The 20,040-nt window shown below is 37.8% G+C and overlaps 1 protein-coding gene and 1 non-coding gene across 11 annotated transcripts in view; one reads left to right on the forward strand and one right to left on the reverse strand.

Annotated features, from left to right (window-relative positions):
- Positions 1–20,040, reverse strand: part of SCEL (sciellin) — a 118,867-nt gene that overhangs the window by 36,934 nt on the left and 61,893 nt on the right. For 5 of the 10 annotated variants that reach the window (XM_043478218.1, XM_043478213.1, XM_043478216.1 and 2 more), the window contains 9 exons: positions 18,068–18,127; positions 17,372–17,431; positions 16,931–16,990; positions 15,182–15,241; positions 9,421–9,480; positions 8,686–8,745; positions 6,989–7,048; positions 3,132–3,182; positions 2,121–2,183 (listed from right to left, as the gene is read on the reverse strand). In XM_043478218.1, the coding sequence (XP_043334153.1) occupies positions 2,121–2,183; positions 3,132–3,182; positions 6,989–7,048; positions 8,686–8,745; positions 9,421–9,480; positions 15,182–15,241; positions 16,931–16,990; positions 17,372–17,431; positions 18,068–18,127 (534 nt within the window). The remainder of the gene's footprint in view (positions 1–2,120; positions 2,184–3,131; positions 3,183–6,988; positions 7,049–8,685; positions 8,746–9,420; positions 9,481–15,181; positions 15,242–16,930; positions 16,991–17,371; positions 17,432–18,067; positions 18,128–20,040) is intronic. The other 5 variants (XM_043478212.1, XM_043478210.1, XM_043478211.1 and 2 more) reach the window with 5 other exon arrangements.
- TRNAR-CCU lies at positions 17,623–17,695 on the forward strand. The gene has a single exon. It is a non-coding gene; the product is annotated as a tRNA-Arg (tRNA).

Consider the following 20,040-nt stretch of genomic DNA (forward strand, 5'->3'; position numbering starts at 1 on the left):
ATATAGGGGGGATACACTGGAACATTTAGCTATCATTACTCTCATGTGGGTCTCCCAGGTGGTGCTAGTGATGAAGAACCCACCTACCAATGCAGGAGATATAAGAGACTGGGTTCGATCCCTGGGTGGGGAAGATCCCCTGGAGGAGGGATGGCAACACACTCTAGTATTCTTGCCTGGAGAATCCCATGGACAGAGGAGCCTGGCAGGCTACGGTCCACAGGGTAGCAAAGAGTCGGACATGACTAAAGTGATTTAGCACGCACCCACTTTCATGTAGTTCAAAAGTTATGAGGTGTTTTGCAGTCATTGGCATAAATTTGTGCCATAGTCACTTCAAAGACAGAAGTAACATTTCCAATGACCCTGTGAAAGCGGTGGAGAACATCCCCTAGCTGTCCCATGGCAAGAGCAAAAGGCCTAGCTTTATAATTTCCACTATTTCCTGAGGTGCTAGATCAACTTTCATTTATTTTAAGATCAAAGTCCGTGAGCTGTGACTTAAAGACCAGGAGTTGGGCTGGGAGTTGGAAGGCTATGAGATATTTGCCCCTGGCCTTGGTCTTCTCATCTGTAAAATGAGAAGACTGGATTGGGCCTAATCCTCTGCCCATCTTCTACTCCTAGGAATCTATGAATATGAATTTTATTGATTGTCATATTTATTAAGTTAGCTATTTCATTTCTCCTTTTCTTTTTAAATGCAACTCACTGACAACACATTCTACATTCAGCAAGCAGTACATGTAATATTTTAAATTGACAACCTATTATTGTCTTGGAGTCCCATCTCTGTGCCCCCAGTCCATAATTAGCTTTAATCTATGATAATTGCCTGCTGTTAATAAGATTGAGTATGTCTACTGAATTCTCTTTTTTGGCACCCACGGCCTATAATTATACCTAATGTGCACCTAATGATACCTAGTTGTAAGCTTCAAACCCAGTAGGTGTTCAGTAATTATTCACTGCCTAACAGATCACAGAACCACTATTCCATCTTCCACTAGTTTTCTCTGTGACCCTGGCCAAATCACTTAACCTTTCTGAGTCTTAATTTCCCCTTCTGTAAATTGAATAGGTTTGACTAGAATGTGAAAAGTGAAAGTTGCTCAGTCGTGTCCAACTTTCTGCAGACTGCATGGACTGTAGCCCGCCAGGTTCCTCTGTCCATGGGGATTCTCCAGGCAAGAATACAGGAGTGGGTAGCCATTCCCTTCTCCAGGGGAATCTTCCCAACCCAGGGATTGAACCCAGGCCTCCCGCACTGCAGGCAGATTCTTTACTGTCTGAGCCACCAGGCCCTGCTTTAACTGGGATAGTGGTTCACGAAATTGTTCAAACTGACTGGGCTATGAGTCCTCTGAGGTTCCTTCTTTCCATCTCCAAAATTTGTGATTTTTCTATGTACCAGATAAACTCAAAAAAGTGAAATCATGAAAACATTTAAAAATATGTACAAATATATGCATATATATCTATAATAGTGGTATATAATGATATAAAAATCTAAATATACACAATATTACATATAAATATATAATGTAAATATATACATATGTCTATAATAGTAGTGTATAATGGTATAAAAATCTCCATAAACCAGAGGCAAAAACTGAATTTCATTTTTCATCATCACAGATACTACTTAAAGAATTATCATTTTAGGTCCATTGCTTTGCTAGGAGCAGCAAATCATCTAAAAAATAATGAACCTCATAAAATTTCCACCAACTATCAAACACTTTCCAAAAATGAGATGAATAAAATTGCTTGTAATTAATCTGGATGAGGTGTCCAGCTCTTTTTCAAAAATTAACAACCATTAACAAGTTTTAATCAAACCCAGAAACAAAGGTATTGCCATCAATACTACAAATCATAAGCAGGGCATAGGCTAACTACATTTCTACCCCAGTCACTCCCTTCAGTTGCTTTATCTGAGCTGTCTTTCTATTAGCAAATACATATCTAATTTTTCAGAGACATATAAAATTCCTGATGACTTTTCAAGATTTACATTCAGTTTGCCCATGGAATGATTACAAGTTATTTATATTCATATTATGCTTAGTTAAGGAGAAACAAACCAAAGCAAATAAATAACATCTTTGTCTTACCTAGTGGTGTTTTTGACAGCTTTGGGGCTTACATTAATAAGTTCATCAAGACCTTGTTCACTGCTAAAACAAAATAAAATAAATGGTCAAATGCAGTTGGAAATCAGCAAATTTTATGACTGGTGTTTTTTCTTTTGACATTTGTGAATCCTTTGATGGGATCCTAGACAAAAAGTGATAAATGTAATGAGTTTCTACTTCGTATAAAATAGTTACCTTTTTTAAATCCTCAAAGCAACTGAGTTAAATATCACCATTCTCTTTTCATAAATAAATAGAGTTGCATGAAAGTTAAGGCCTTCCTTAGGCCAAGTACCTAAGCAATAACTGAAGGTGAATTAGGTAACCACACGTTGTCTCCTGCCCACTTCCTTCCTCTCTCTGTTCACAATAATTCCTTACAACTGCACAAGGCTTTTCACCAACATTATTATCACAATAATTCCGAGAAGTAGCTTGGAGTTACTCTGTCATGCTTTTCTTAACTTTTACTCCAGTGGACAATGAGTCTTAACTTCTTAAGAAGACAGGAGCATATTCAAAGTCTTACAGTAATATTTCTAATCAAGCATTGGAATGTTATGTCACCAAATTTCTGAAGAGTCATTTAAAAATTAATCCTTAGGTTTATGAAAGAGAATAAAGCCAATATTCTTTGGTTTATTCAGTTTTATGAACTTATAATTTATTAACTAAATTTGCAGTAATAATCTAGTTAAGCTATAATTGCATTAAATGAATTTCTCAGGTAGTCATTATACAGAATTAACTTCAATATTACAATTTGAACAATATTATAATGTAACAAATTGAAGCAATATAAAAACCTGTCCAGAAAAAAAACAAAAAAACAAAAAAAAACCTGTCCAGGATTATTACATGTCAGCAAATCAATTTTTCTCATTTTTTTTCATATCCCCTTTCAAACATCCTTAGCCAAATAATTAACTTTATTCTGGGGCATAAATTGAAGACTTGCTCATGAGTCTTCAACAATACTAATAAACTTACCTTTTCCTTGCTGAGGGAGTCACTTTGATAAGACTGTCTAGGTCTTGGCTCCTAAAAAATGTAAATTTTAATAGCTAGTAAAATCAAATCAAATCAGTTAAATTTGTATATTTTTTCAATCATAATATTGAATAAAGTGATTGTTGCTAATTCAAAACTTCATTTTACTTGAATATTCTTTTTAGTTCTCTGTGAAAGCAGATAGCTACTATAAATTCATTTCTTATACAACTACATATATATGAAAATTTATTTTTATTCTTATTCCTTTCAAGACAACCTTAAATTTAATTTGCTCTTAAATTTCTTATTTCCTAGATTGTATTTGGTACTAGAATAAGCATTTAGAATTTGTTTCAAGGTTGTAATGAACAAGAGAAAAATTTGAGTTGTACATCATTTCCATGTGTTCCTTGCTTCCCTCTCCTCAGGATAAAATAAAACAAAAACCTGGGACTTTTTTAAAAAGAGTATATTTCCTGATTCTAAGGTATGGAGGTATTCATACATAATATGAATATGTAACATTGAGGCTACTCCAAGATATTAAACAATTCAGAATCATGCTTCATGCAATGCTATATCAGAACAAAGAAGACTTCTGACAATAAAATTTGCTTTTGTACTCAAATAGGCAATAACAGCTCTAAGAGGGGGCTTTCCTTGTGGCTCAGTGGTAAAGAACCCGCCTGCCAGTGAAGGAGACAGGTTTGATCCCTGGGTTGAGAAGATGCCCTGGAGAAGGAAATGGCAACCCACTACAGATTTTTGCCTGGAGAATCCCATGGACAGAGGAGCCTGGCGGGCTACATACAGTTCATGGGGTCTCAAAAGAGTCAGACACAACTTGGTGACTAAACGGCAACAATCTCTAAAAAGACATTTCTGTTATTGCACTGGGCTTTCATATCAGCTCTAACATCAAAAGGCCTAAACAAGATATATATCTTGATATACATTATTATTGGACAATTTGTTACATATCCTGAAAAGAAAAGAGGCTAGAAAGGCTTCTATAACCTAACTAATCTTTAGGATTAACCTATAAATGAATTTTATCATGTACATATACTTCCATGTAAATTATTGCATTCTGTTATATTGAATTATTTGAAATTGTCATCTTGTGGGTCAAAAATTGTTGAATGTCAACAATTTCATAAGATTCAACCTAATAGATAACTTCTTAGGTATCTTGCTTGAACTAAGCATTGAGTGGTGCAATGGGGACTCAACAATGAAGAAAAGCAGTAACAGTAATAATAATACCAATAGATAATGTCTAATAAGTACTTGGGGAATAAATGCTTCACAAGCTAATTTTTCTGGTAGTTCATTGAAGAAGGTAATTCTTACAATCCCCACTTTACAGATAAAGAAGTTGAGAATTCAAGGAGGTAAAATGATTTGTCCAAGATTGTACATCTATAAAGCCTTTGACTGTGTGGATCACAAGAAACTGTGGAAAATTCTGAAAGAGATGGGAATACCAGACCACCTGACCTGCCTCTTGAGAAACCTGTATGCAGGTCAGGAAGCAACAGTTAGAACTGGACATGGAACAACAGACTGGTTCCAAATAGGAAAAGGAGTAGGTCGAGGCTGTATATTGCCACCCTGCTTATTTAACTTATATGCAGAATACATCATGAGAAATGCTGGGCTGGAGGAAGCACAAGCTGGAATCAAGATTGCCGGGAGAAATGTCAATCACCTCAGATATGCAGACGACACCACCCTTGTGGCAGAAAGTGAAGAGGAACTAAAAAGCCTCTTGATGAAGTGAAAGAGGAGAGTGAAAAAGTTGGCTTAAAGCTCAACATTCAGAAAACTAAGATCATGGCATCTGGTCCCATTACTTCATGGCAAGTAGATGGGGAAACAGTGGAAACAATGGCTGACTTTATTTTTCCGGGCTCCAAAATCACTGCAGATGGTGATTGCAGCCATGAAATTAAAAGACTCCTTGCAAGGAAAGTTATGACCAACCTAGACAGCATATTAAAAAGCAGAGACATTGCCAACAAAGGTCCATCTAGTCAAGGCTATGGTTTTTCCAGTGGTCATGTATGGATGTGAGAGTTGGATTATAAAGAAAGCTGAGTGCCAAAGAACTGATCCTTTTGAACTGTGGTGTTGGAGAAGACTCTTGAGAGTCCCTTGGACTGCAAGGAGATCCAACCAGTCCATCCTAAAGGAGATCAGGCCTGGGTGTTCATTGGAAGGACTGATGTTGAAACTGAAACTCCAATACTTTGGCCACCTGATGTGAAGAGCTGACTCATTGGAAAAGAAAAGACCCTGATGCTGGGAAAGATTGAGGGCAGGAGGAGAAGGGGATGACAGAGGATGAGATGGCTGGATGGCATCACTGACTCAATGGACATGGGTTTGGGTAAACTCCGGGAGTTGGTGATAGACAGGGAGGCCTGGTGGGCTGCGATTCATGGGGTCGCAAAGAGTCAGACACGACTGAGGGACTGAACTGAATTGAACAGCTAACAGATATTCTCTAAACTAAAAAATTTTACTACCAAGTGGAAGAGATGAACACATGATATAATGCAAGACATGGCAGAGGGCAGGTGCTGAAACAGGGCTCACACATATTGCATGGGAAAGGTCATATTATTAAGGCTTTCTTCACTTTACAAACTAAGTCATCTTGGAAGAGGGACAAGGGATAACTGTCTTTCATAGAATCTTAATCTGTAACATAAAGTATTACATGGACTCTGGATTCGTTATCTGACCCCCAGACAGTGACAATACATTATACTTTCATTTAGTGAACAAAATATAAGGACAATTTAGAACTCAATATTCAAACGAAAGAATGATAAATTCTTTGGTCTAACTCTAAAGTGAATGAAGCAATATATGCAACGGAGGCTGCGTTTTGGAAGCTGTTCCAAGTACATGCAGGGTTGATCCTCTTCACCCATCCATATGAAATACTGCCTAGGAATCAGCAGTCTATGGTCCTCAAGCTAAATCCAGCCTGAAGTCTGGTTTTACAAGTAAAGTTTTATTCGAACATAGCCATTCCCATTCCTTTACAATGTGTTATTAATGATCGCTAGTTTAAATAAAGACTGTTTTGGGCCCCTATACCTGAAATTTTATTCCCTAGCCCTTTAAGCAAAAGTTACTGACTCCTGACCTAGTCTAGTAAACTTTATATGATAGCTATCTACTGTTAAAATAGAATACCTAGAAGCAAAATAAGATAGAAAACTCTGTGAGAGAGAAGATACATGCTTTGGTACCTTTTATTTTTAACTCACATTCAAACTAGCATAACAACATGTGTTTATAGGTTCATGGTTTGGCTATATCCCTTTGTTTACTCAACACAGTGTACCTTAAAGAAAATTCTTTTTTGTATTCTTTATTATTTCAATGAACTAACTATAATTTTTTTAAATGACCCCCAAACTTTAGGAATTATTGGAGTGTAAATGGAAGAGGAGAGGGAAAAAATGATGACGGATGGAGGATGAATGAAGGAGACTTTCTTTACATGAAGACCTTCTCTTAGGCTGCTTATCTCTAGGAAATTGTTTGGGGAAGATGCTTCATCCCAGGAGGAATCTCGATTTATTTTGAGGAAATCCCAAGCATGGAAAACAAATCTCACATGGATAAGAGATTATTCTCATATTTTAAGGAATTCCTCCACAAATATTCACAGCCAGGGATCCCTGAATAAAGGAATTGAACATTAGGTTTCTGACACAGAGCTGTGGTTTTGGGTCCCATTATTGGCGGTTTCTTTGATAGAACAATCAGTTTTATCATATTTTCTAAGTTGAACAGAATAAAATGGAGAAATAGAAGAGTTCCATAAACCTCACCCTTGGTTAGTTTTGTTTGTTTCCAGAGTCACTTTGATGACGTTGTCAAGACTTTGGTCCCTTTAAGACATGGAAGAAAGGATGAGATCATATGACAGGTTACATCAAAGTGTTGAAAATATTTACAAAAATGGAAAAGCATTTTTTATTACAAAGATATTTTACTAGAAAATATTTATTAAAATAGAGATCATCTCAAGGGATTGGAGGCTTTCAATGTTGACTCTGAAAATATATATTTGGACCTAGCTATAACCACATGGAAATAGTGAACAATAATTAGTGGTTTCAGAAAATTCATGATGTGCCAGGCACTGTGCTAAGTGATTTACGTGATTTATATGATTTAATACTTATATCAACCCTATGAAATAGTATAAAAATGTTAATAAACTGAAACCTCAATGAAATAGAGTTGGGAGACCATCAGGGGGGCTCTCTCCTGCCCTGTGACAATAGCAGAAGCCAGCAGGAAGAGGAAAGACTTTTCTTCTTTCCTGGCAAGGACTCAGCCAGTGAAAAGCTGTGAACTCTTCGTTTACTGTAGTCCTCCCAGTATCCTTTCCCCCCTCCCCTCTATAAAAGTGATCTTCCTTCTCCTTCAGGGACTTGCATGTGGCTCCCCATGGTTGCAGACCCCAAACTACAATTCTCTGATGATCTGAGCAAATCCATCTTGGCTGGAGAAATATCTGACAGTCTATTTGTTTCAGGTCAACAATAGGAAGTATCATCATCTCCATTTCAGAAAAGGAAAAGCTGAAACCCACAAAGATGAAGTTTTCCCCACATGGCCTGTAGTGGCAAGGCTGGAACGGAAAGCTATGTAATTAACTCCAGAGTGTGCACACTTATCATAACACCAACCATCTTATTGGAAATTATTAACTGAATTGACACTGGAAGTGACAAGGGAGCATCTGGCCCAATTTCCTCACTGTGAGGATGAGAAAACCGAAGTCCAAACAGGAGTGTGATCAGGCCCGTTTCTCACTGTAAGGGAGGGCAGAGTCCTGCCCAGACCCATATCTCTGGGCTCTGGTCTGATGCTCTTTCCTCTCTCTGTGCCATCCCTCTGCTTAAGAAAAATAAACAAATCAACCGATAAAAGTGTCCTGACCACTACTGTTTGGAATAGGGAACTCTGCTCTATGTTATGTGATAGCCTGGATGGGAGTTTGAGGGAAAATGGACACATGTATATGAATGGCTGAGTCCCTTTGCCGTCCACCTGAAACTATCACATCATTGTTAATCAGCTATACCCCAATACAAAACAAAAAGTTTTTTAAAAAAGAAATAGTTAAGTTAACTGATTGCACATAAAAGTCTATACCCAATAAACCATCATTCCCCTCAGCCCTTGACAGCCAAACACTTTGTTTTCTTGGTTGCCAATGAATTTGCTATTCTGGACATTTCAGATAAATGATATTTAATTGTGAAAAAAAAAAAGTGTCTTGTCCATCCTGGGAAAACACTGCACCTAATGAATCAAAATACCTACATTATATTAGAAATTGGCTAACCAAAATCTTTAACAGCTTACATATGAGGTGGTGCAGGTTACATGGTTTTTCTTGAACAACCATTGATACATTGATACTATAGCAGTGTTAGTCTGCTGAAATGATGATTTAAGTATGTTTTTAAGCATTGGTTAACATGAAACAAAAAAGCAATGTATTAAATCTTACCCTTGTGCACTTTTCCCAGTTCTTGGGTTCACTTTGATGAGGTTATCCAGGTCTTTGGAACTTTAAACAAAAAGAAACATAATAAGTAAAAGTGAAATTATGTCAACTAATTAAGTCAAACTAATTACTTTAAAGGATATATGTGCTTACGATGAATTTTACAATTAAGTTTTGAGAGAAATCAATACCAGTCTAGTGTTTCACTTAAAAGAGTAAAACTTTTGATTTTCATTGGTATCAGTTTCCTATATACCCTCAAAATAAAACCATAAAATTAGGGCAAGAGTGAGTTTAAAAGATCATCTCTGCAACTATTTGCCAAAAAATCTCACCCTGTCAGCCTCATTTAGTATTCTACCTGATGCAATAGCTATAATTAAACTGTGTTCTGTTAATAATTTCCATTTTAAGGGATTTAAATGGAAATTCAAACACTTTTGGATTTAAACACTTTTTCCTTTAAAGGAATTCTATATCCATTATTTCACAGGATCTTTATAATAATCAAATGACAAAAGTGGAACAGACATTATGATCTTCATTTTATAACTAAATAAGTATCAGCTTAGTATTCAAGGGGCTTGCTCAAACGTACCCAGCTGATAAGTCGTGGAATTCAGATATTTTGACTTCAAACCACTTTTCAACACAGCTTCTCTAATGAGAGCCACAAACTGATTCAGAACTTGATGCACAAATTGATGGGAAGGAAGAAAGATAAGGTATAATCCTCACCTTGGGTTACTTCTGTTAACTTCAGGGGTCACTTGGATGAGATTATCAAGACTCTGGCCCCTTTAAAACATAGAAAAAATAGCAAAGTTAATAACAGATTACAACCAAGTTGATAAAACTATTCATTAAAACTCAGAAACAGTGTAAACATTAAGATCATGCCAAAGAGCTGAAGAGTGTTAAAGGCACACAGAAGCATGTAGGGATTTATACATCTCTGAAACCCATTGAGACTCATAGAGACCATATTTTAATCTTGGAGCCATCAGGCACTAGCAAGCACTGAGATAGGACTCTGCTTTGATTCTTTGAATGCTATGCCCTTGCCTTTTCCAGGGGCTCTAAACATATTCTGTAATAGTCTGTGTACACGTTCCTGGAACATTCCGCAAGGCACAACTCTACCCATCAGCTTCCAACATGCTGTGGGAATTTTGAACTTTGGAGAACCCTCATTTTGTAAAATTGTCAGCCGTTAGCAGATTTTCTATTTAAACACTGGATTTAGATAAATGTACCCTGAACATTCATTTGAAGGACTGATGCTGAAGCCAAAGCTCCAATACTTTGGCCACCTGATGTGAAGAGCCAACTCCTTGGAAAAGACCCTGATGCTGGGAATGATTGAAGGCAAAGAAGAATGAGGTGACAGAGGATGAGATGGTTGGATGGTATCACCGACTCAATAGACATGAGTCTGAGCAGGCTCCTGGAGATGGTGAAGGACAGGGAAGCCAGGCATGCTTGCTGTAGTCCATGGAGTTGCAGAGTCAGACATGCATGACTCAGCGACTGAACAACAATAACAAGAAGCAATTTGTTAAAGTCCGTAATATACAATCTGTTATCTCCTGCTGGTACCTACTGTGTATTAAAACTACAAATTTTGACTAGTTGTGTTGGCAATAAACAATAAGAAGATTAAAATCTATCAACTTTTGAAATGTAAGTTACAATCTAAAACTGTAATGTAAAACACCATGTAGTCACTGAGAATGACTCAATATTTTACAGTTACCCTTTAGGATATGTGCTTCTGATCTTAATGGAATTTTTCTTTTTCCTGTTGCTTCTACATGTGTTTTCCACATTCCCAGTGGCAGCCAATGTGCCTCTGATCTACGGTGGATACCATATGGATAAAGAACATCCCTAGAAGGCACATTTACACCCCGTATCCCCATGCCCCATGGCCCTGCTAAGATCAGGTCATAAAGTCTCCAAGGTGGTATCAATGCAACATCAAAGATACAGATATCTGGAAGCAGCTAGCTAGATGCTGACTCAAGTTCTTACTTATTTCCAGATGTCTGAGAATGTGCACATCCATGCTAAAAGCAGCAATAAAAAGTTTGAAACTTTTTCATGCAAATAATGAAATTGTTAACCCCCCCAAAAAAACAACTATTCTACCCCAGAATATCCTATGTTGATTTTTTTTAACCCTTTGTGGCCTAAACAAAATATGTGGAATTTGAATGCCAGTGACTGAGAAAAAAAGTATTCCCAGGATTCTGTTTCTAGTATTTTGAGTACTAAAAACGGTAGTACTCATTTGAGTACTCAAGAAGAAATCCCACAGCTTAAGCATTGCAACTCCTCCCTTGTAATATCTCTGTTGTTTCTGTTGGAGACCTTGATCTCTTTATTTTGAATAAAGCACACAGAGGGTTGTGTAAATTTTAAGGTTTATAAACTCAATAAAGAAGAATGTGCTAGTTAAAGTGTAATGGAAAATAATATTTTGAGCTCCACGGAGGGAAGCAGTGCCTCATAGTGTATATCTCTTCAATATTTATGCAGTCTTTCAATCCACAAACAGTTACGGAAAGCCTACCATGGCCCCAAGTGCTGGGATAGCTGTGAACAATACAGACAGGCTTAAACCTAAAGAAACATCCATTCCAGGACTTCCCTGGTGGTCTGGTGATTAAGAATCTGCCTGCCAATGCAGGCAGGGGACACTATTTCCATCCCTGGTCTGGGAAGATCCTACATGCTGCAGGCAACTAAAGTGAACGTGAAAGTGAAGTCGCTCAATCACGTCTGACTCTTTGTGACCCCATGGACTGTAGCCTACCAGGGTCCTCAGTCCATGGAATTTTCCAGGCAAGAGTACTGGAGTGGGTTGCCATTTCCTCCTCCAGGGTATCTTCCCAACCCATGGATTGAACCCGGGTCTCCCGCACTGCAGGCAGACGCTTTACCGTCTGAGCCTCCAGGGAAGCCCGCAAGCAACTAAGGGCACCGCAATTACTAGAGTTAGGCGCTCTAGAGCCCACAAGCCACAAGTACTAAAGCCCACAAGCCTTACAGCCTGTGCTCCACAACAAGAGAAGCCACCACAAGGAGAAGCCCATGCACTGCGCCTGGAGGGCAGGCCCCACTCCCTGCAGCTAAAGAAAGCTCACGTGCAGCAACAAAGACCCAGAGCAGTCAAAAATAATAAATTAAAACAAGTAAACTTTAAAAAGAAGCTTCCATCCTAACTTGGCAAGAGGCAGGCCACATGCAATCAAACATATAAGTGAATGCTACAATTCTAGATAATAACATATGGTCCTAAAAATCAGTGCCAGGTGCCGGTGATGCTAGGTTTGGAGAAGGGCGTGGTGATGTAATTATATTCAATGGTTAGAAACAATGTCTTTGAGAAGGTAACAGAAGTGTTAATGCAGGAGTGAGGCTGGATAGAAAAGAGGTAAGTTTGGCTGGACTTTACTGAACATGTGAGAGGCCATTGCTCAAGTTTAGAACTTAATTCTACCTGAATTAAGAGAATTTTGGAAGTTTTTTAATAAGGGAGGGAGACAATCTTGTTTTATTTTTAAGAGATCCACAGAGTTTAATGGTGCTTGGTAAAAGGAAAAAAAGAAGACTACTGCCCTTAAAGCTCCCAGGAAGCACACACATACAAATACACGAATAGACACACAGACTGCAACACTCTTACACACATACACACAAGTACACACACATACACAATCGTGCACATAGGTACTTATATACATACAAAAGCACATGGATATACTCACACATATATTCAGGCACACACAAGCATTTGTACAGATGTATACAATCACACATACGTCTGCACATACATTCATACACTCATATGCATTGACACATGTAGACACACACATATGCACACACAAGTATACATATGTGAATGCATACATTTGTGTGTATGTGTGTGCAAGTGTACACATAGGCAAACACATACACACACACCCCCCCCTCAACCTATGAAAAACAATAGGTAATGATTTGAAATACTCTCTTTAATAAAAATTAGAAAGGTAAAACATAAATTTTTCTTGTAGAGTCAAAGTAAATTAAGTATTTAAAAGTATCCAAATCATTGTTGTTTAATCACTAAGTCATGTCCAACTGTTTGCAACCCCATGGACTGTAGTCTGCCAGGCTCCTCTGTCCCTGGGATTCTCCAGGCAAGAAAACTGGAGGGGGTTGCCATTTCCTTCTCTGGTGGATATTTCCAACCGAGATCAAACCTACATCTCCTGCACTGGCAGGCAGATTTTTACTGCTGAGCCACCAGGGAAGCCCCATCTAAATCATTAAGAAAACATAATTCATGTGAATCTTTATTATTGCTATTAATTATTTATCTCCAATGTGCCAAATGTGATAGTATTATGATCTCTAAATTGACGCATGGGGCAAGTGACACAGCCAGAATTTGAACCCTGATCCTTTAGACTCCCTGCTCCCTTTCACTGCCTCAAGCTCCCTCCCTGAAACACCTAGGTAACCAGGGAAATCAGTGCTTTCTTCTCAGTTTATTAGCTGCAAAAAACTGCACATGTCTGTAACGACGGGTCACTGGTTCTGCAACCACACCAGCATTGCTGAGAATAGGACGGCCTGATGATGCACACCAGCTTTCAGCCAGCCGGGCCCTGGCTCTGACGGGGCCTGCAGGCATTAGTGACACATTTTAGAATCAACTCATAATATCATGTTCTGAGTGAACGGAATGGAAAGAGGTTCAAAAGAAACCACATGGAATTACTTGGTACGCTCCTCAGCAACATGACAACAAGCTCAGTTTCAGATATGTTCCATCTGTTTTTTAAAAAATAAAAAAAAAAGCAAGAGGACATAAGCTTTCCAGATTTCCTTGGCAATTCATGGGTAGGGCAATTCTTTTACAAAGTACACTTTGTTAACCTCTTCGTCTTTAAACATACATTGCACAACATACATATATACACACTGCACACAAATATAGTATACATGCACACACAATCTGTACATAAACACATTCACACACTACTTACACACCCACAAAATACACTTATTTATATACACTACACATACATACATACATGTACACTTATGCACACATACTACTTACATACACACATATACATTTATATATATATAAATATACACACTGTGATGGGCTTTCCTGGTGGTTCAGATGGTAAATAATCTGCCTGCAATGCAGGAGACCTGGGTTTGATCCCTAGGTTGAGAAGATTCCCCAGGAGAAGGGAATGGTATACACTCCAGTATTCTTGCCTGGAGAAATCCAAGGACAGAGTAATCTGGTGGGCTACAGTCCATGGGATTGCAGAGAGTCACATGGCTGAGCAGCTAACACTTTCACTTTCATATCCACACTGTGATGGTTAATTTCACATGTCAGCTTGACCAGGCCACAGGGTGCCCAGATATTTGGTCAAATATCATTCCAGGTATGCTGTGAGGGAGTTTGGGGATGGGCTTAACATCTGAATCTGTAGACTGAGTAAAGCAGATGGCCATCCCCAACATGGGTGGGCCATGGCTGTTCAGTTGAAGGACTGAATAGAACAGAAGGGCTTAGGTAAGAGGAGACTTTGCCTGCCTGAGTGCTTGACCTAAAACATTGCTCTTCCCTTGCCGTTGAATTGAAGCTTAAACATGGGCTCTCCTGGTCTAAGGCCTTCAAACTGGAACTGGAACTACACAACTGGTTGGGTCTCCAGCTTGCCAACAATAGATCTTGGGAACTCTCAGCATCCATAAGGGTATGTGCTAATTCCTTATCATAAATCTCTCTTTCTACCTGTATATTCTACTGTTTTGTTTCTCTGGAGAATCCTGATTAATACACACTCATATACATATCAACACACTTATATATACACACATACATTTATACATAACACACTTTTTATATCTTTAATAAATAAAATTCACTTAAAGTATATTTTTTTAAACTTTTGATTTATTTTATATTGGAATATAGCCAATTAACAATGCTGTGATAGTTTCAGGTAGACAGCAAAAGGATTCACCATACATATACATGTATCCCTTCTTCCTCAACCTTCTCTCCCATCCAGGCTGCCACATAACATGGAACAGAGTTCCCTGTGGTATACAGTAGGCCCTTGTTGGCTATCCATTCTAAATATAAAGTGTGCATACATGACATTACTATTTACACTGTACATACACATACATGCTCACACACACACACACACACACACAAAGAAATAAATACTAGATAAGGGTAGTCAAATTCCCATTAAATTTCTCAAAATATACCTTATAGCAGATGCCACTTGAGAATAAAATGCAAGAGGTCACTTCTGTGTATCAGTCATATAGAATTGCCTAATATGATGTATTTGGGAAAAAATAGTTCTGTTTGGTTTGAATTCCAATTTGCTCTCCTGAATGCAAGTACTCAGAATTCCAGTGAGTTTATAAATGTCAAAGGAGAAATGAAAAGCTTTAACTTACTTACCTCTTAATATTTTTATTTGTTTCAGGATTTACTTTAATAAGCCCATTGAGGTCTTGCTTCCTTTGAGTAAGGAAATGAGTTTTAATGAATGTCATTAAAATAAAACACTAATCAAGTGAACAATGATTGGAAAAATTAAGAAGCGATAAAATATACACATTCTCTACCAATGTAATTTTCAAAGCTATAAATGCAAATTAAAACTTTTCTCTCATATCCTGAGCTAAAAACCATTTAAGTTTCTTAATTTATCAACAAGAAACTTAGCATGTTTCTGTTTTATTCTCAAAATGTGTATGTATACATTAAATTACTTGCTATTTAACAAAATCCACCTTGCCCTCAGATACATCTTATTAAAATATCCCAGATGGGTGGCACTGAAGTAATGTAAGCTATTAATAGATAAAGTTCTATACTGGATCCAGATATAATGTAAATTTTCATCTAATAAATCAGATATAGTTGCCTGTTCTATTTTTAGATGACAGTAACAATATAAATAATAGTTTTTCAGTATTAAAAATAATAAGAAAAATATATGTCTTCATATAAATGCAACCACTCCCCCAAATCAAGCCTTTTAGAATATAATTAGATTGTGTGTGTGTGTTAGTTGCTCAGTCATGTCCAACTCTTTGTAATCCCATGGACTGTAGCCCAACAGGCTCTTCTGTCCATGGGATTCTCCAGGCAAGAACACTGGAGTGGGTAGCCATTCCCTTTTCCAGGGGATCTTCCCAACCCAAGGATCAAACCCAAGTTTCCTGCATTGCAGGCAGATTATTCACCATCTGAGCCAACAGGGAAGCCCATAATTAGATTATGGTAAGTCATAAGAGCAAGAAAAAGGCCTTAACATGGTAGGAAAATAAATGACTCACTTCTCGGGGAGATGCATGTTTCCTCCATTAAAAGGCACTGAGAAATATCAGAAAGGGCAGAGCCCGAATCCAAAGGGGGCAGTAGGAGGTGGCAGAAGTACTGCAGCTGGGCCCTGCTGCCTTGTGGACCCAGCTCTGAGCAAGACCAGGATGAGAGGCTCTGACTCACAGAGTGTGTACCTGCCCAGCGCCTCCCCTGGACTGCCTTCTGAGCCACCATCCTTAGAGAAGTTGATTGTCAAGAGTTTTAATCAAGCCTTACTCTTGGTTACCTTGGCCATTTTAAAAACTCACTTTTAAAATATCAAGATTGTACTTTCTTTAGACACAAAGAAATTCAATTCAGTAACTCACCTCTAAAGCCAAACCAAAATCTGGGAGAAAAGGCAACTTCCTATCAAACATTTGGGACAATTCTTCAAAAATAAGCAATTTCATGGGGAGCAAGGAGGAAAGGTCATGTGACCTGTCATTCTTATCCAATTCCATGCTAGTAAAACATATTTCTGAAATTAAAGTGCCAAATCATTTTAACTTTGTGCTTCCCTGTGGCTCAGATGGTAAAGAATCTGCCTGCAATGTAGAAGACCCAGGTTCACTCTCTGAGTTGGGAAGATCCCCTGGAGAAGGACATGGCAACCCACTCCAGTATTCTTCCCTGGAGAATTCCATGGACAGGGGAGCCTGGCAGGCTACAGTCCATGGGGTCGCAAAGAGTCAGACACGACTGAGTGAAAGGTCATGTAGCCCCTCATTATTATCCAATTCCATGCTAGTAAAACATGTTTCTGAAATTAAAATGCCAACTCATTTTATCTTATTGTCACTTATAGAAATCAGATTTAAAGACACTAGTATGTCTTACCCACTGGTGTTGGCACTTTCTTTGGGATTCACTTTGATAATGCTATCAAGGTCTTCACTTCTTAAAAAAAAAAAAAAAGAAAATTAGATCAGCTTTAAAGTATTCCCATAGTATTTTTTAATATACACATTCCACATTATTGATGATTAATTCAAGCTTTTGGAGAAAATTATTATACTAGTATTAAATTCATTTTTGTTATAAAACATTTCTACCAATAAAAAGTTAACTTAATCTCTAGAATTCTATTGGGCCACGTAAATTTAAATTAAGATAGAACATACTATAGACTCTCCAAGGTAAAGCTCGGGGCAATAGGGTTCAGACGCAGAGGAGAGGAGCCAGACTCAAAGATATGTCCCCCTTCAGTGGACTGAGAAAATCACACAGCTAACCCAGGAGAAAATAACCAAGATTCGAAAACATAAAATCAGATCTCACCCTCTGCTTGTCTGATCTGTCGTGGCATTTGCTTTAATAACCTCTTTGAGATCTTGGCTTCTTTGGGAAAAACATGAAAACCTTATATCAGTTAGGTTGCATTCAGTTTTCTCTGAAAACCGTATAAACAAGAACGTCCCTGAAAGGGTGTCTGATGTTCCCAGGGCCAACTGACTGGAGAAATTGTGATGTAACTTTTCATTAACTTATCTTTATTAATTTCCACAGTTTAGAAAGTCTCCCCCAGGACTTCCCTGGTGGTCCAGTGGTTAAGATTCTGCACTCCTAATGCAGGGGACCCAGGTTCAATCCCTGGTCAGGGAACTAGATCTCTCATGCCTCAGCTAAGACCCAAGCCAACCAAATAAATTAAAAAAAAAAAAAAATGACTTTACCAACACACCTCTCACTTTGCTTTTTTGCCCTTTATATTTCTCAATTTAAATAGAAAATTTGTCTCATTTTTAAATTATTTAAGATAATATAGAATAACAGGCTTTCCTGCACACTAGTGCCACTCAAGCATGTGGTCTTATGGAAACAGGATTCATCATATTCCTTACTTCCTCTCTCTGACAGACCCCAAAGTGCAATAGCTCATCTGTGACAGAGGAATCCATAACACTCCATTTCTAATGAGGTGTAAAAAGCTAACATGAAAAAAGGGAGCCCCGTCACGTTAGAACCTTTACTTACCCTTTCTCGATTTTGTCAGCCCTTTGATTAACTTTAATAAGACTTCCAAGGCCTTGGTTTCTTTACAACATTGGAGGGGGTGGAGAAAGCAGAGCAGTGGAGAGAGAAAGAGAGAAATTCAACAGCAGATTTCTCACAATAGGAGTAAGATGTTATCAGTACCTAAAACATCAGAAATCTTTAGAAATATTTAATTCAAGCAGCTCTTCTCATGCCAAATGCTGATATACTAACTATCCTATAGTGAGGACCCAACCATGACTCAATCATGATTGATTCAATTTAAAAGTTCTTTCCACATTTCAACTTTTGCTTTCTTTATCCTTTGAGGGTGGGTTGGTGGGAAGCTAACTTTAATACATGTGTTGAGATATTGTCTGCCTTAAACATGAAAATCATTCATATCAAGGGTGGAAATCAGAGGATCAACATTTTGAATCCAAACACTTTGAAGGTTTAGAAAAGCCATCTTTAATAAAAAAGCAACCTTGGAAAAGTAGAAATAACTCTATGATGACTCCAGTACTTTATATGAATTGGTCACAACCAATAAAACTTTCAGAGGCTGATAGCTTAAAACAGGGAAAATGAAAGCTAATCTCTCTAAATCCCCCAATTGTTCAATGTTATTTTCATCTGTTTCTGTCTTTCACTGTGATAAGACTGTTGACAATCTGAGGTTTTCTTTCTGTATAAAGAAGGAGGGAAGAAGGAAAAGGAATTATGGCTGCCCCCTACTACAATCATTGAGAGCTGTCTTTTCTGCATCAAAGCCCAGTCGCTATCAATTTATCCCAGATCACAAATCATTTCCTTTTTCCCTCTTCCCTAGCCCATACAATGATTGACTTGTGATAATCATCTCCCTTTTCCTAATTTCCACCACTTTAATGGAACTTTCCAAATTTCATTTCTTAAAAAATCTGAAATCTCATCTTCTCCTCTGAAACTCACATAACCACTTATAGAGAATTGACTGCTTTCTCACTTCATCTGTTCTCTATTTGAAAAAAAAAAAAAACAAAATCACCTATAATAATGCTTGCACATTCATGCTATACTAATGTTGTTAATAAGTATTTGATGTCTGAATGGAGGTGGTGATTGTCAACACTTTTTACTATATAGACTTTGTTAAGTGTTCTGCATTAGAGAGGGTTAAGAAGGCATACTGCCAAGCTTGACCAGGAAAGCTAGAATATCTGCCTGGGCACAGATTGGCACAGATTAATGGTTTTTAAAGATAACCAGGACAATAGAAATCATCATGTTAGGAAGGCAAATCTAATGACTAACCGGATACAAGGTAAAAATAGCCAATCTGGAGAAAAAGCAGTAGAGACCTCATAAATCTTTAGCCTTATGCAATTCTTGATTGTTCTGGGATTTTCTTTAATGAAATTGTCAAAAGTTTGATTTTTTTTCAACATCAAAAATAATATCAGTAGTAATTCATTTTCTTGTATATCAGTGTCAGTCTAGAACTGTAAGTTAACTTCTTTAAGTGTTCAGTTACTGACCATTAATTAACCCTTTTTATGATACAAAGTCAATAAAAACATGGCTTTTGACGTTGAGATGTTTACACGTGCATCTGAGTGATAGACAAATGAAGTGAGTTGATCAACATTCCAACTGAAAGATGCTTTAGTCCCTGGTAAAGACTTCAGGGGTGAGGGGCTACACTACTGGCATCTAAATGTCTTATAGTGAATATATTTAGTCCTTAAACCAGCCTATTGTCCACTACTTCTAGTGATCTGTTTGATTTCTTTCACATTTAGATGTAAAAGGGAACTTGGAGACCATCTATTTAGATCATACCCTTCATTTTATGGATTGAGGAAACAGAGGCCACTTGTCCAGGGTCGCCATGACTGATTCTGGTGACAGAGGTAGCACCAAGACAGCCCCCCCATCTCCCGACCCTGATCAAGGGTCTGTTCCACCAGCCTGTCTGACTCTTGTTTTGA

The sequence above is a fragment of the Cervus canadensis genome, chromosome 9 (genome assembly GCF_019320065.1).
Source record: "Cervus canadensis isolate Bull #8, Minnesota chromosome 9, ASM1932006v1, whole genome shotgun sequence".
In the NCBI taxonomy this organism is placed as follows: Eukaryota; Metazoa; Chordata; class Mammalia; order Artiodactyla; family Cervidae; genus Cervus; species Cervus canadensis.